The 18,431-nt window shown below is 29.5% G+C and overlaps 1 protein-coding gene across 2 annotated transcripts; it reads right to left on the bottom strand.

Annotated features, from left to right (window-relative positions):
• Positions 1-9,811: 9,811 nt before the first annotated feature.
• On the bottom strand, positions 9,812-17,687 carry LOC107469108 (ATP-dependent Clp protease proteolytic subunit-related protein 2, chloroplastic-like). Of its 2 annotated transcripts, none has more exons than XM_016088491.3 (10): positions 17,455-17,687; positions 16,703-17,196; positions 13,330-13,593; positions 13,122-13,244; positions 12,215-12,335; positions 11,893-12,030; positions 11,664-11,780; positions 10,690-10,758; positions 10,492-10,587; positions 9,812-10,165 (listed from the first exon to the last, which is right to left on the bottom strand). In XM_016088491.3, exons 3-10 carry the CDS (start codon positions 13,368-13,370, stop codon positions 10,028-10,030), a joined length of 843 nt encoding a protein of 280 aa, XP_015943977.1. In that variant the 5' UTR covers positions 13,371-13,593; positions 16,703-17,196; positions 17,455-17,687; the 3' UTR covers positions 9,812-10,027. The 2 variants fall into 2 exon arrangements, with proteins under 2 accessions (XP_015943977.1, XP_052111373.1); XM_052255413.1 differs by having other exon boundaries at positions 13,330-13,503.
• Positions 17,688-18,431: the final 744 nt, after the last annotated feature.

Genomic DNA, 18,431 nt, shown 5'->3' with positions numbered 1-18,431 from the left:
AAATAAACCTAAATTAATACACTAAACGATATAATTTTATCAAAATAACTTTTCTAGGTAACCAACAAGAGGTGCCGCTAACTTTAGCCAACTCCTATTTAGGCTACATCCTAAGACACATGAAGAAAAAAATAAAGGATTGTGAATATTTTTTTTAGTAATTGGATGTTTTATTCTGTAAATATTGAACATTTTTTATTTGTTATTATTTGTGAGTTGGAAATTTATTCTCAAGGGGTTGTAGTTGTTTCTTTCTTTGTAATTGGATGTTTCTTTATTTGTAAGAGAAACATCTGCATTCTAAATCCCAATACATTTTTTACTAAACGACGAAAAAAATTCCACAACATACAAAGAGAAATCCAAATTATATAGAAAAATTCAAATTATATGAAAAAATATCCAAATCACATTAAACTCATTCTCTTTGGGTTGTAGATATTTCTTTCTTTGTAATTGGATGTTTTCTTGTAATTGAATGTTTCTTTTATCTAAACGCTAATACATTTCCTACTAAGGGATGAAAAAACATCCACAATATACAAAAAATCCAAATTATATCGAAAAATTTTAAATTTCATGAAAAAATTCCAAATCACATCGAAAAAAATTCAAATCCCATTAAATTCATTCTTATGGGTTGTGAATGTTTCTTTATTTGTAATTGAATATTTTTTGTAAATGGATGTTTCTTTCTTTGTAAAAGAAACATCCGCATTCTAAACCACAATACATTTCCTACTAAGGGACGAAAAAATATTCACAATATACCAAAAAAAATCCAAATTATATCGCAAAAATATCCAAATTACATGGGAAGGATGGCGGCAGAGGGCGCGATGCGATGAAGGATGGCGACGCGACGGAGGACGCGCCCACTGTAGCGCAATGGATGAGTGCTAGCGAGGGCAGGGGAGCGACACCATGGGTGACGGAAGGAGTGCAACGTGATGGCAAGGGCGCAAGACGATGGGCGACAGCGGCGCGATAAGGGGCGGGAAGCAAACATCAACGGTGACAGACGTCAACGACGCCATGGATTGGAGGAAGAGTGATTGAGAGAGGATGAGAGATCGTATAGTGAGTGATTTTATAGCTTGCGATTGTACGACGTAGATATGTAGAGAGTGCAAAAACCTAATTTTTTTAATTTCAAAATTAGATTTACAGGGGAGTTGGCTGAGTTGCCTTATAGGGGAGTTGACCCCGTATACTTTTCCTTATAAAAAACATTACCTAGAAGCCAATGACCAATCAAATGTACTGTAAGGTCTCAATGTCGGAAAACACCAAAAAATCTATGAATGGAGTAGTATCAAAAGACCTATTAGCTAGATAACATTTAGGTTAGTGACGCGACACATGCAACGGTATTATAGTACAACTATACCAACATGGAGAAGGACCAACTATACTTTCTCAACTTATCCAGATTGGTAACATAGGGCAACCATCAAATGTGAACTTGAGTCCCAAACTTATTTATGAACAGTTGGGTCAATAAATGCATCATAATGTATGCCAAAGCATAAAACTTTACAGTATTCTCATTGGTATCAGTTGGAGAATCCAAAATCTCTCTTGAAACTAGGTATCAGTGATAGTGTACTTCATAATATACTTGTCAAGAGGAAGCTCACTAAATGATCAAATAACTTCTAAATCAAATCTATGCAGACTTTCCTTCGGGCATAAATTGCTCAAAATCTTAAAGATAGTTACTCACAACCTCACCATCTATTGAAAGATCAAACTAATAATCAACCTTCTACAACGTGATCATACACTCCCCAAATGACATATGATGAATGTCCTTCTTTGGACGACACCACTTTATAAATATACTAATAAGGACCTCATCAAACTTAAACCACTACTTATGAAACCTGGCAAGATGGTACAACCTAGCAAGTTAAAATTAAGGAATGATGCGATCATGTAATGGCATCTTCTACTGTCTCGTCATATTAATGATACAATGGCTCGGCCACCAAAAAAAAATCACACAAAATGCATGCATATATTTAGATCATGTTCAATCAAAGCTCAACCCAAACTAATAACACGTTCGGATTAATTTTTTAAGACCAATCACACATGTTTCAAGTATTCAACTAATCGATTCTTAAACACAATGTATCACAACCAAATTTCTAACATCAAACAATCACCTATATGCCGCTCTATTAATCTGACATGAGCTATAAGATAAGTCTACAATTATCAACATGTTACCATCTAACATGATATAACAATATCTTTATAGTAATACAAATGGGGAGCTCATATGCTGACGTGGCGCTCATACGTTAATTCTAAAAGTTTATTTGCTTAGGTGTCGTCACTAGAAATTTTTAGATGTATATTTATAAATTATAAATTATAAATTATTATTTACTTAAATTGTTATTTTCAAATTTTAAATTATTTGTTTAGATTGTTTTACTTAGGTTGTTATTTTTTAAATTTTAAATTATTTTATTTGTTTGGGTTATTTTACTTAGGTTGTTATTTTTTAAATTTCAAATTTGATTGACTTTAATTTAAATCAATCAAATTTAAAAAATTTCAGTTATGAGTCAACTATAAAAGTATAAGTTATGAGAGATGTAAAGTACCATAATTTAAAGTACATCAATCCCTTTCTTTACATATATTCAAAATCAATCTACTTATTCCAATGGTTGGTATTCACAAAATTGCAGACATCAATCTTACTATCAACAATTTATGTGTATGTATACGAGTGATACGATTATGGACACTACCAAGTTACGGAAATTCTCCATTGCCATACTCAATTGAGATGGTTTGGCTCGATGAAAACGTGAGTTTTCTACTAATATTTTTGTATTTTATTTTAAATTTATATTATTTATATTTTGAATTTATTTGTTTATTCCTATCTAATCGTTCTTTGATTTTTGTTCATCAATTCTATTTTATTTTATTTTACATATTATGTAATACCATGCAGAAAGGAGATCTATCGGATACACCTACACTTTTTCTCAACCTAATTGATAAGACCTTTCCCTTCATCGTTGAAGTTCAAATATCTGATAATCCACATTTTTTACCTTCTTATAAAGTTAAGATGATTGATAATGTGGACCTCATAAATAAATTTAAAGATGCTCACTCTATTTAAATTGTGAGTATAATTATAAGTGTACTTTCTATTAAAAATTAGTTTATTTTTTGCTTCCTTGGTCATTAGTAGTATCTAATTTATAAATAATAATTAATAATTAATTATAATTTTAGGATGTTGACTACACCGGTGGTTTGCTTCCAATTTCAAAGGCATCATCAATCATTGAAGGGGAGAAAGTAGAAGGTGCTAAGGTATTTGTTCAAAAAATAAATTTTTTGTTTGTTTGTTCTCTCAAAATTAGATCTTAATTTTATTAAAAAATATTAGTGAGATAAAATCAAAGGTTAGAAAGAAGTCTTTAATTTAATGTGGTAAAAGTACAGAATTTGTTATTTGAATTCTCTAATGAAGTTACGGCCAATGATGAATCTGAAGGGTTGGAAAATACTATTACACCAACTAAGCGACTATCTTCGGAGTCGGAAGATTCGAAGGCGGAAGGAGATACCTCAACTTGCAAGATCAAGATTGAGAATGAAATTTGAGAATTTGGATGCACATATTTTGGAATCCCTTTTAGAGTCTATCTAATAGAATAATGCCAAGCATATGTTTGTTTTTGTGGAAACATTGTCTTTTCTTGAGTTGTTATTTTTCTTTTAGTTGATATTCTGATAATTTCTAATTTAATATTTAATATCATAAAATTATAAATTTCTTTTTTGAATTATTGTTGATACAATTAAGTTAGTTATTAATTTTTAATGTGTACTTATTTTTAAAAAAATTTATTATAATTTTTAATTAAAGTATTATGTTTAGAATTTTAAATTTAAATTCAAATATACTTTTTTTGAATTTTTAAGTAAGTAATTGGGTTTGATAATACTTTTAAAAATTTATATAATTTATAAGCTATTATGCTAATTACAAAGGATTATAATAAGATGTGAGATTATTTATAATTTTTTTAAAAAAATATCTTTATCTTTATAGCAATACAAATAGAAAGTTCTTATGCTGACGTGGTGGTCATACATTGAGTTTGAAAATTTATTTGCTTAAGTGTCGTCACTGAAAATTTTTGAAAATTTATTTGCTTATGTTGTCACCTTTTAAATTTTTAAATATGCTTTCTTAGGTTGTTGGGTATTTAGTTTTTAATATTGTTGAACTAATAAATTGCTTAGGTATCATTATTAAAAATTTTTAAAATGTTATTTATAAATTATAATTTATTATTTGCTTAAGTTGTTACTTTTTAAATTATAATATTAAAGTAAATAGAATTATCAATCTTATTAAAATGTAAGGTTATTTATACTATTTTAAAAAAATTAATTTGACATTTTTCTATACTTAATTCTATTTCTAATATTGTTTCGACAAAATTGAATTAATTTAGAAAATTTTATTTAAAAATTTAAAATTTGTACTAGCTAATTAAAAAACTCTATTTAAAAATTTAAAATTTGAAATTCTAGTACTAATTCCTAATTAAGTAACTTCTTAATCGTTTCGATTTTTAAATTTAAATTTTTTTACTTACCACATTTATAAATTTTCTCTTTACTCAATTTATATTGTTATCTTTTAAATTGTTTCTGCAGAATAGAAGTACTTTTATTTTTTCTCTCTTTTTAAATTTTTTTTGTAAATTTACGTAATTTATAAGGTTATTAATTTTTAGATTATATTTAATTTTATTTTTTTTATCGACAAATAATAGGATTGATACTATTTATGACGAAACTAATAAAATCATTCTTAAATTAACGAATTCCTATATTCTTGATGAACAACGAACATTTAATTAAAAATTTTTGTTTAAAAATTTAAAATTTGTACTAGCTAATTAGTAAACTCTACTTAAAAAATTGAAATTTGAAATTCTAATACTAATTCTTAATTAAGTGACTTCTTAACCGTATCGATTTTTAAATTTAATTTTTTTATTTGTCACATTTATAAATTTTCTCTTTACTCCATTTACATTGTTATTTTTTATATTGTTTCTATACAACAATAGAGGTACTTTCATCTTTTTCTTTCTTTTTAATTATAAGCTATTCATTTTCAATTTCATTATTTAAAGAAACGAAAAAAAAATTTTAACTATTAGTTGAATTTATTGACTGTGAGATTAAACTTATTATTATTTGTTAAAAGTTTTTTACTAGAATTTTGATATTACAACTCATTTATCTAATAAAATAAAATATTTTGTGATTAAAATATATTTATAACTAAACTTTTTGACAAAAAATATTTGAAAAAGTAATTTGGAGTATTATGACAATTCTCTCGATAAAATGCTTAACAGTGTTTTTAAATAAATAAAATAAATCAAATATTTTCTTACTTTAAAAAAAATATATCTTTATATTATATTACACATTTTATAAGTGTATTTTTATCTTTATCTTTATAGCAATAGCAATACAAATAGGGAGCTTTTCGTATGCTGATGTGGTCCTCATACATTGAGTTTAGGAATTTATTTGTTTAAATGTCGACACTAGAAACTTTTAAAATTTTATTTATAAATTATAACATATTTTATTTACTTAGGTTGTTACCTTTTGATTTTTTAAATACACTTTCTTAAATTGTTGGGTATTTAATTTTTAATATTATTAAATTAATAATTTGCTTAGGTGTCATCATTAAAATTTTTTAAAATGTTATTTATAAATTATAATTTATTATTTGCTTAAGTTGCTACTTTTTAAATTTAAAATAATCTTTCTTCTAGACCGAATACAAATGAGGAGACTTTTTGCTGACGTGACGCTCATATGTTGGGTTTCTGAGATTATTTTCTTAAATATCGTTATTAGAAATTTTTGTAATTTTATTTATAAATTAATAGATTATTTGGTTAAATTGTTAGATAATAATAAGGATTTAGTTTTTGAGTTTATTAGCAAGGTAGTTAGATATTTAAATCTTAATATTATTAAACTAATTTAAAAAAATTAATAAATTATTTGGTTAGATTGTTAGATATCAATAAAGATTTAATTTTCGAATTTATTAACAAGGTAGTTAGATATTTAAATCGTAATATTATTGAACTAATTTAAACAAAGTTATTTATAAATTATTTTAAAATTAAGATGGTTGTTTAATAATGAAATCAACAATTTAAAAGTAATAACAAAACAACAAAAAGCAAGTAATAGTAAGAAACAAGTTCGAAAACAAAATAATAAGAGCTTAAATTTGAAAAAACGTCATCTTTAAAAGAAGTTGTTATTTTTTAAATTTAGTTCTTTCTTTAAGTTGTTTTGCTTAGGTTGTTATTTTTTAAATTTTAAGTTATTTTACTTAGGTGGTTATTTTTTAAATTTTAAGTTATTTGCTTAGTTTGTTATTTTTTTAAATTTTAAGTTATTTACAGATTACTCTTTTAAATCATAAATTATTATTATTTGTTTAAGTTGTTACATTTTAATTTTAAGTTATTTTCTCATAATTAAATTTTTAAAAAATTTAAAAAAAATACATGTCTCAGTTAAAAGGGCTCTTATGACTCGATTCATGAATTTACTAAGAGAAATCGATGATGGATAATCAATTATTATTTTTTAAATATAAACACTTACACATAATAGATGAGTAAAATAAAATCTATGAATTTTAATATTAACTTTAATTTTATTTTGTTAAAAAAAATTATAATATTAATTTTGTTTGTACTTGAAGGATTTTAATTTATTAAAAAAATCATTTTTTTAAATAAATATTTTTCTATCTTTTTATTTAAAATATTATTATTGATATGTTAATATTAAAAATATAAAAAATAAACATACTTTTAAAAAAATACTTTACGTCGTTTTATCTTATAAAATAAAATAATTAATTAATTATTAATTTTTAAATTGTAACTATTTCTTCAATAAAATATAATTTATAAATTGTGTTTAAAATTTGTTGAATTTGTTAATTTTTAATTTTTAAAATATAAAATATATATGTATATAATTATTACAATTTTTTGTTATTATTTTTTAAGTTATAATTAGTTTTTTTAATATAAATACTTATATGTATTAAATGAGTAAAACAAAATTTAGAAATTTTAATATTGACTTCAATGTAAATTTATTTATTTAGATTTATTTCAATATTTATTCTAAAAATTTAAATTTATTTATTTTAGTATTTTCTATTTAGATTGTTATTTTAATTTTATTTTATTATAAATATTTTTGTTATATTAAATTTTTTTGTGCTCGAAGGATTTTAATTTGTCTAGAAAAAAATTATTTTTGGTGAATAAATATTTTTTTATTTTTTTATTTAAAATGTTATTATTGGTATGTTAATATTAAAAATATAAAAGATAAAACATATTTAAAAAAATATATTATGAGATCAAATAATTTTATGATTGTGGATATTTATTTATACAGGAGACTACATGGAGAACTTTGGCTTATGATATTCAGTTATGAGATTAATCTTTTATTTATCTAGAAAACAAAATATCATCTTTAAAGACAATGACAATCTTGAGAAAATCATTGATTAAGAGAAAGGGAAAGGTACGATGTTCTTAACATGGATGGGAGGCCAACAAAGAATTTGAAGCAGGTCAAACTTTAGCGTATGCTGAATTTCTAAAAATTTGTTTATAAAATAGAAGAAAGGGAATGATATCCACGTAGGAGAGAGTATTTCATCGGGAGATTAAACTATTTTCCACCGGGTACATCTGATATCTACTATATGAGAATTTTGTTAATTATTCAAAAAAATTGCATAACATATGCGTCTATTAGGATAGTTAATGGGATTACATATCCTAACTTCCAAGATATTTTCTATTTTATGGGACTACTGTGTGACGATAGAAAATTCATTGCAGTTATTAACGAGGTCTGGTCATCAATTGAGAAAACTATTTGTGATGCTATTGATATCTAATAGTGTTAACAAACTAAAACATATTTAGAATGCAACTTAGACATTATTCGTTGACGGGATACTATATATGAGGAGAAAAACATTGAAACCAAGGTATTTCACTATGTGGTCAATCATCATGGCATGTAGGACTTTACTTGTCAAAATCAGTTTTTACCAATGGGCAACTTTACGTTATTTTGTCAAGAATTAAGAGTCGCAATGGCTTGACCATTCTAATTCTAAATAAAGACAGTAATCCAAATTCATCAACAACAAATGTCGCATTCAACAAAGTTTTTAATAATATTTAGATAAGAAAATAATATTTTCATTTTAGTAACATGTTATGATTTGCACTTTTATATAAATATTTGTCGTAGATATAACTAATTTATTAACTATACTTTCAGACTTGAAATAAAATGTGTAACATGGAACACAGCATCATATGCCAATTACCTTTTTAATGAGGTTACTAAAATACTAGGTTGTTGATAAATTTTCATTAGTCTTATAATATACAATTTAGTGTAAAATTAACATGCTATTATTACAGTTATATATATTCTTATTTTTTCAGGTCTCTTCTCTTATGACTCAAGAATATTATAAACTTCGAACTGTTCCATTTGTATTTTACTTTAAATAAAGATAAAATAGCATATTAAATACGTTTATTATATAATGACAATGATAATATTATACTAAACTTAAAAATTTTATAATTATAAAATATTATTTTTTATTTATCATGTAAAATTAAAATATAAGCCCGTACATCGCACGGGTTTAACACTAGTAATTAAAAAAATTAATAAATCGTAACACATGAGCAATTCACACTAAAGATATCTATTATACTCAAACCACTACAAAAAATAATTAAAAATATTAAAATTACTAACCCCTTGATTTATGACATCTACCGTATGGGCAATCATATTTATTTGGTATAGTTGATCCAAATAATCCCATCACTTTTTATTGCGTGTGTTGCAGTGAATCCCGCTGTGACATCTCGGCATTTATATAACATCCTGCTTCACATTAATTCGTGGGATTTCACCATGATTTCACACTAATTCATGAGATTTCACCATTATTTAAACAATCTTCATATTAAACCGTGGCCTTTCACCATGATTTATCCACACTGCACAAATCCCACAATTTACCTCCCTGCACCTATGGTAAATCGCTGTGTTTGCTATGTTTTATGTTAGTAGCTTTTCACGAACATAAATTGTTGTATTCAGCGTAATTTATTGCATTCTGCACCTAAAACAGATTCAGATACCATGATTTAGCCTAGCTTTCCCTTTGTCATTAATCATTGGTTTTAGTAGGTAGTTATGAACAAAAGAAAATCGTTAAATCCACACAATTTACACAATAGATTGGCGGACAAACATGTATTGGAATCGCTTTTAGAATAATCATCGCTTTTAGAATAATCATGTAGTTTTGCTTCCCAAATGATTTATACAAGTAAATTATCCTGAAAAAGTATACAAATATCTAAATAACTGCTACCATTGTTTATTTCCTAATGTGTGACGTATAGATGCATACCATGTACTAGTGACTTGACAAGAGAAATTGCTACTTATTTCAATAGGAGCAGGAATTTGTTTCTCTTCAGTAACTCGCTCTAATTTGTGTTGACCACTATGCACAAAAATCTTAAAATATCTAATCATCTTTTTGGGTTAATTTTCCAGGGAATGATATATCTAGCATTTTGGGCAGGAGCAATTCTTATATAAAATCATGATAAGAAATGGGGATGTGGTAGAGTTACGAACTTAAAGCTTCAACTGCATTATTTACTGCTTTCAACAAGTGGAATTCATCCATTTCTGAACAAGAACCAATTATCTTTGGCAACAATTTCTAACTATTCAAATATTATACATATTTCTGAAAATAATTAAGGAGATAAATAAAACACGAGAAACAATCCTAGTTCTGTAATATTATGAGTACTCTGGCTGGGTGACAAACCGTGAGTTCTTAACCAAGGCCTGTTCCTGCCTCCTTGTTAGGCGCATCAGCCTTAATGCGTGGTGGCCTCACAATTCGATCAATAAGCCCGTAATCAAGAGCCTCCTGTGCGTTGAAGCGTTTCATCCTGCCCAGGTCTTGGGTGATCTGAATGCCATTAAAAATTAGTTTCAAATGATAAACACTTATAATTTAATAAATACCCAGGAACTGACACAAATGATCATAAAATGGAAGCAAACTACAAACTTAAGGGCCTATTTGGTTTCCATTTCCACTTTCAGTATTTTCTATTTTCAAGATTATGCGAGGAAAGGTAAAAACAATAAAATCTTGATTGTTGTCATTTTTTTCCTCGCAAAATCATCAAATTGGAAGTAGAAACTAAAAATAGAAACCAATCAGGCCTTAAGTTTTTAAGATAACAGGTTTTCATGTTCATCTCCATGTATTTCATTGTTGAATGAACTGACCCTCTCGACAGGCTGGCCTGTTTTCTTAGCCAACTCGTTAAAGAGGTAATCTCTGATTCTTAAAAGCTCATTTGCTTCATTGCGGATGTCATCAGCCTGTCAAAATTTACAAGGCGTTAGCATAAAGAGTAAAAGCGATCATATTCACACATCTGAGGAGTGATAATAACCTCAATCTCAGAAGAGATATCTACATACCTGACCCCGAGCAGCTCCCGCTGGAGATTGCAGAGCAACTCTGGAAAGAGGCATTGCAAAGCGGTTGCCCTCAACAATACAGCAGACCATCATCACAAAGTTAATAGATGTCGGGAACTATTTTCATAACCCATTAGACATCAATAAACACAAATACAAGCACATCACAACAAATTGCAGAAAAGTAAACAATACAACATGAATGTGACAACACAATGGAATGGAACAGAAAGTGGAAGCTTAAGATGCAAATAAGGATGGACTTCACAGTATAAATTAGGAGACTTTGGAGAGAGATACTGCCACTCCCTTTGTGTGATTTTTCAAAATTATGTTCCATCCTCGCTATTTAATTTTCCATAGTGATGAGAGAAAATTTTTCATTGTGAGGGTAATTTGGGAATAATATTCGTAGAGGATTGGCATTGTCAATTAGGGAGTGGATATTGGAGTGATAATATCCACTCCCTATCAATTACCATTCTTTTCTTTTTTACTGAATTTTTATAAAGAGTTGGAAGGAGGGAGATCGGGCCTTTCAATGTGATCCCAAGTCTGTATATAGTAGACTGCCCCCCCTATTTAGATTCAAACTACAAAACTTTCCATCTTTTACCTTGTAACAAATGTAACACAATTGATGTTACTAATAACAAATTGACACGTCCTATCAAGAACGCACTAGGCAGCACATAAGCAGCATAAGAAAATATTTCTTCATTTTTTTCTTGTTATATTGACTACTGAGTGATTTATTAATGCTCCAATTATTTCAACCGTCCCCTTATCTCAGGCATAATTTTTATTCATATTAATCGTGAAGAAACAACTGTAAGATGCAACAATAAATCTCGTCAGTCACACAATGTCATGCATGATTACATGACGTTGGAAATCACTATAACCTCTTAATCAAACAGAGAACTTTCACAGTTTGTATTAACAGATACTCAGATAGTAATATAACTCGATACCTTTTCTCCGGCTGCAAGAAGAAATGCTGCAAGATTATAGGCATAGCCAACACAATGGGTGGTTACAGGACTTTGCAAGCTCTGCATAGTGTCATAGATAGCCAAGCTTGGTGTAAGCTGCACAAATAACAAGCTTAAGCATGTTAAAAACATGACTAAGCAACACAAAGGTGGGCACAAAAGAGAAATATTTAATTGACTAAACATCTAACACTAGAAGAAAACTTACATCTCCACCAGGACCATTGATGTACATATACATCCTCTTGGCGTTATCTATACTGTCAAGATACAGCATGGTTGCCAATACTTGGTTACTAAATTCTTCATCTATGTTTTGTCCAATGAAGAGAACACGCTCTCGATACTGCATCCAATAACCCTTTACTTTTAGAAATGTTTTAAAGAGTGATGGAAATCATAAGAAAACTAGAGGTTCATGTGTAACGATCTATTTCTATGTGAGTATGTGACGCGATGTTAACCAGCATCTTTTAGATGCAGAAAAACATAATATTAATGATATATATTAAGATGTATTATTGACTTACAAGGGCATTCCACAAATCAACCCATTGCCAAGTTCCTTCACCAGGTGTCCTATAGGGGACTCTAGGGGTCCCTATGGGCATCATTTGAATTTGTGCCCTTGCTGGTTTGTGATTAGCATACCTGAAAATATGCAAGATTTATACACCTTGTATCAATCTCTTAATTAAAAGACGTGTTTGACATTAGTGAAAACTCTTCTAAGTATATCGTTTTTATCTGATATAAACTATGCTTTATTTGTTAACTTCACTTTCACGATGTCAAAGATTATCAACTATTGTGTAAAGCCGTAAAGACTAAAGAAGATTCTTCATAATTCAAATTTGTTAGAACTTACAAAAAGAATAATCCTTGTTATAATATATAATAGTAATCATGACAAACTCAATTGTAGTTAAAAGTTACTCGCTAATCCAAACAACAATATCAAAGATATGATACAGCATAGCTTTCTGCAACAAGAAAAATTGCATTAGAGTGGACCGAACACATTATGCTGGAAAATTTGGCAATCAAAGGGATGTACCTACAAAGCATACAGTAGCAACATAACATAATAGACCAACCACAAAATTTAAGCATAAAGAGACAATTCACTATTGCTTTCAATCTTCAAATTTTGCAAAAAGACCGTTCCTTCATGGAATGTATCAGCTGAAAGCGCACAATTCTAGGCATATAACCAAGTATATGTTAATTGCACATATGAATACAGGTATAAGAAAAGCAATTCAAATACAAAACTATCATCATCCATGCCAAAGCTTATTTTTGCAAAGTTAAGCACACACCAAAAAATGGCACCAATTCAAAATAAGGCAAACTGCAGAAGCTAAAGAACAAAACTTTCTCCATTAACAAAAACAGAAAAAAGGGGAAAAATCACAAATGTGGTCAGACAGTTACCTGCAATGCAGACTCTTGTGAACTTTTCCGTAGAACTCAGCGGAGACATTAGGTTTACACGCAAGGGAATTAGGGATACTTGGAGATTGAAGTTTCAACCCTGAGTAGAGTTTTGTGGCGCAACTGCCACATCAAAAAGAGAAAATAAAGAGTCAGTTAGTAATTTAGAGAAACTGTGGGAAACACACAATGGGAAGGAGAAGCAAACCTAGGAGGTACAGCAGCAGTGATATAGGGTGCAACCGCCATGTTAGCTTTTTGAGGTAACGAAGAGATAGGAGAGGGGGGAACGCACTATTTGAGCTTGAAGAAAACTTCAACCAGATACAACACTCGCTCAGCTCTGAAGATGAACTTCAACGACAACGCCCTTGTGATCCTCCTGGAATCAGAACCTCCTTCTTTTATTTATTTATTAGCAATGTTACCCAAGGTTGCGAGAACCGAACCGGTCAATGAACCGGTGAAGCGACTGATTCAATAGTTTAATAGTTCAATCAGGGTTCAACCGGAGTTCAACCGATTTAATTAAATATAAAATAAAATTATTAAAAATTTAATACATAATTTGAAATATTTAAATTCAATGAATTGTAAGCTAATAAAATTCAAAATTTTACGATTTCACATAATAAATTATCTATAATTTACCATTAAAAGTTCCAAATAGCTTCAAACATCAAAATTTATAACTAAAAATAAAATCAAAATACGCATAAGTAAACTAACACAAGTATTCAATATTAGTTAAAATCAATTATTTGGTATTCTTCAAACCAATTAAAAAAGATAAAGCCGCAGGCGCAGTGGCATATGGAAAAGACAAAACCGCAGGTGCAGTGGAATACGGAAAAGATAAACCTCTGGTGAGTACGAAGGAACTAAGAAGCAAGCAAACAAAGCTTCCAATGCTATCGGAGAAACCGTTATAACCGCTAAAGATAAAACATCAGCCACTTATGACCAAGCTAAACACAAAGTCGCTGAAGCATATGCTTCTGCCAAGAAACCATGACTTCATACCTAAGCTTTGCAATGCATAACAAATTTTGTAATTTCAAATTGTAGTGTTGGATATTTTAGGACCCTATTATGTATTAAGTGTATCGTGAAAATTTATGTACAATCAATTTTACGTAAAGTTAATAGTTAAGAACATTAAATAATTTGATTATTTTAAAATTTTTATTTAATGACTCTCAACTATCAACTTCACATAAAGTATGCACCTGAATTTTTATCTAAATGTATATACGAAAAAATAAAAATCAATATCGTTAAAAAATTATGACAATTAGCACTGGTTGTAGTTTCAAAACAAGTACTTTAAATTTATAAATTTTTTACATAATTGACTGGTATGGTCAATATTATTTGTACTTTTTTTGTAAGAGTAATGATCAATTATAAAATACTCAAGCAATTGAAATTATAAACATGATTGTTTTTTATGAACTTGAGACAAGTAAAAGGGCAAATTAAATGGACATTTTGTAAAGAGTTGCATATATTAGATGGAGCTATTATTTTAATAACTCTAATTGCAGCTTGATAAAAATGTTTTTTGTTGTAAGTACTATTCTTAAAATATTATTGAAGATGGAGCAACTTATTTATAAAAAAAAGACAATGTTTATGGTGTTAGTTATTCTGATTTGAATTTGTTTTGATCTTACGCCTGATGAAAATTCTGGGAATGGCTAATATTCTTTTTTAAGCATCACATACAACAACAATTTTAAGATGTTTTGAATTCAGTGCCATCTCATTTTAAGATATCAAAATTACCTTTTTGGCAGTTAAGAGATAATCGATGGTGTAATTTGATTTGTTATGTTAAACAATTTCAATAAAATGTTATCACTTTTAGCCAAGGTTCTGAAAACCAGACCGGTCATCAAACCGTTTTACACTGGTTCATTGGTCCAACCGGTCCAATCAGTGGTTCAACCAGAAAATCGTTTTAGAATAAAAATATAAATAAATTATAAAGGACCAAAGATGAGGGTACTCCAAGAACTCCTATTAGATGCAACAGCATTCAACATTATCACATATTCTCACACACACATACAAAGCCTTAACTCAAAGAACAACCACAACAAGTGACTTGGAAAGAAAATGTAAACACCGAAACAATCACAAGCATACAGAACATGTGAATATTATTATAGCAAACATAATAATAAAATAGCTCTTCTAATGCTTCTCCGAAAATATCCCAAATCAAGAAAACTACATAATTTGATCCACTTGATTCAGAAAGCTACATATATTAGAAAAATTAAGAATCAACTAAAAGAAAAAGAAAAGGAAGGCCTGGTTGATTCGATTCAATTGCCTGAGATGAAGAATCAAACAGGGATGAGAAGCTGAGAGTTTAAATGTTAAACCTCAATATTCAAATAACATGACTCCATTATTGTTATTATTACACCCTTCTAATGTCACAAACTCGATATATATTATAGTCCATTGACACTTGTGTATTCACAACTTGGCCTCATCATTCTGATTCATACCTTAAGTAGAAGAAAAAGTCCCAATCAGCTTTTGTTACAATTTTATCCAGAGAGTTGGGGTTTTGGTTCGGAGTTCATGCCAATGATAATGACGAGAGGGATGAATCCGTGAATCAGTCACATAGGCAGGGCAAATTTTAACAAAGTTCATCACAATGATTAACAACAAAAAGCACTGAAGGACACTCAGTAATATAGGCAGTGCAAATTTTAACAAAGCTCATCACAATGATTAACAACAACAAAAAGCACTAAAAGAACAGTGAATCAGTAACATAGGCAGTGCAAATTTAAAATTTAAAATTTATCATCAAATACAATCAGTGAGCAAAGCCAATCAATCAAGCACTGACTGAGCATTCTGTTCTGATTCTGCGACTGGGAAGCAACAAATTCAAGTTACAGCAACAAATTTAACAAATCCTAGTAAAGTCCCAATTTACAGCAAAAAGGCAAATTTATTAATTACCAATTCACAACATGCAGAAATACAGGGAGAAGGGAAATCTGAAAAAGAGAGAACACTAAACCAAAACATTAACCAATAATCACAAAACACTAAACCTTCACCCAGCAATTACAAACTTAGCACATTATGAAACATTCCAAAACACTAAACCTTCACCCAGCAAAACCAGCAACTACAAACAAAGCCATCAGTCAATTTGAACAAAAAAATTAAGAGCCATCAGCCTACAGCATTCAACAATATTGCAACAAACAAATTAGGATTCATCAGCAACTGGTAAACCAGTAAAACACTATCAGAGCCATCAGAGTAAGTATTACCGACTAAAACACTAAAACAGAGTAACAGAGTAAGTATTACTGACTAACATAGCAATCAGAACCATACATACAAATTTGCAAATTTGTAAAATTTCCACCATTAACCACCAGCAAATACAAGGGAATACCAAAGTGGAAACCAAGACGGAAGACCAAAGAAGAAGAATTGAAGAACCAAACTTCAAAGTTCAAACCAAGACCGAAGAAGAATTGAAGAAAAATGGAACAAAAATTGAAGGAGAAGACCGAAGATGAAGACGAGCCACTGACCTGGGTTCCGTGCCGAGAAGCCAGCGAAGATGAAGAGTACCTGCCGAGTTACTGGGTTAGGGTTCGACGACCTGGGAACGGCGGCGGCGCTGACGACCTGAGGACGGCGGCGGCGCTGACGACCTGGGAACGGCGGCGGCGCTGACGACCTGGGAACGGCGGCGACGATGGAGGGCTAGGGTTCCTTCGCTTCAGAGTTCTCCAATCTCCGGTACAGGGAGTATAGTGACAAGTGATTAAATGAAATAATGAATGAATGATTGGGGGAAGAGGGAGGGGGGTTTGGTTCACGCGTGGTTCCCTCTTTTTCAGCGGTTTTCCTTTGAGCGGTTATACGTGGAGGATCGGACCGCTTGATCGCCGGTTCCCAGTTGAACCGGTTTGACGGCCAGTCCGATCCGGTTTTCAGAACCATGTGACTTTTCCATATGCTGCTGCGCCTTTTACTTTCTTTGAGGCACTTGAAGCCGTTTCTGAAGCGTAGTGGGATGTATCTACACAGCACACAATCATCAATTTTTCCAAAAATAATACTCAAGTTCTAATTAGGGTTTTAATGTTTTATATATAATAACATATAAGATGAACAATTTAACAAGGAACTACTTCAATTCTCATTTTTCGTATTTTAAAACTATCACTGTGTTTGGATAATGAATATTAATAAACCAAAGAGAAAAATTACTTGTTCTTGTGATGTTCAATTTCTTGTTTGATCTTGGACTCATTATTTATTACTTAAAGACACTCACCCGATGCTGCAGATTTAACTTTTTCCGTGGCATTGGAGGCTGCTTCTTTAGCTTCAATCTTTGCGTTCTGTGCTATTTTGGCTTTTTCACTGCTTTAACCTTTTCTGCACTTGGTCATCATGTATGTTCTGCTGTTTTTGCGCGTCATTACTGTTCGCCTGGAAGTGTAGCTACGTTTATGAATTGGTTCACTGCCTCACTAGTAAACTTGACTGCTAACATGCTTCTAGAATGGAGTAATCCAGGTATTTTCTCTCTTTCCTAGCTCCCTAGGCCACTTTATATATTCATATTTAATATTTCTTCTTTGTTTATTATTTTCTCTTTATTTGCAAATCACTTTTTTAATCGATGGCCATTTCTTTTTATGTTGCCTTCGTATAATAAAGAAGGAAAGTTTAATTTCTAAAAGTTATATTTTTAGGATTAATTTCTTTTCTTTTTTTTTTTTATGAAGAGGCTACAACTTTTTATTTTGACTTAATTTAATAGAATCTTGTTTCAACCAGGAACATTCACAATTTATGCAACCTTTTCTGCCATCACCCTTGCTTTTGCAATACTATGGATTTCTGAGACCAAGGGCAAAACATTGGAAGAAATTCAGGCATCATTTAATATATAATTATGTTGATGAATACAAAATACATACACGTGGTATTTTAATTGTTTATTGTATAGTAAGCTTCAATTTTGTATGCACGGGAGATTCTAGACAGAATAGTAAAATTTCTATGCTTTGTGACATTAAAAAAAAGTGTTACGGTACGGTAATAAATTCATACGTATGGATACATTTAAAATATGGACAAGTAGTAACAAATCATGTGAAATTTATTTTTCACGTCAGCATTTAATTTTTTTAAATATATATTATATCACCACTTTTACTAATATACTCCGTTAATTAAATAAAAATAAAAATATATTTTTTATTTAATTTTATAAAAAGTCTTAAACATCCTTACTTTATTTGA

The sequence above is a fragment of the Arachis duranensis genome, chromosome 10 (assembly GCF_000817695.3).
Source record: "Arachis duranensis cultivar V14167 chromosome 10, aradu.V14167.gnm2.J7QH, whole genome shotgun sequence".
NCBI lineage: Eukaryota > Viridiplantae > Streptophyta > Magnoliopsida > Fabales > Fabaceae > Arachis > Arachis duranensis.
This window is presented reverse-complemented; position numbering and strand designations above follow the sequence as displayed.

Coding starts and splice junctions, on each gene's coding strand:
- LOC107469108 (XM_016088491.3), bottom strand. CDS start 13,370: ATGGCGGTTGCACCCTATATCACTGCTGCTGTACCTCCTAG. Junction 10,759..11,663: donor TTCTTGCAGCCGGAGAAAAG/GTATCGAGTTAT, acceptor TGTATTGTTGAG/GGCAACCGCTTTGCAATGCC. Junction 10,588..10,689: donor CGGGAGCTGCTCGGGGTCAG/GTATGTAGATAT, acceptor AAATTTTGACAG/GCTGATGACATCCGCAATGA.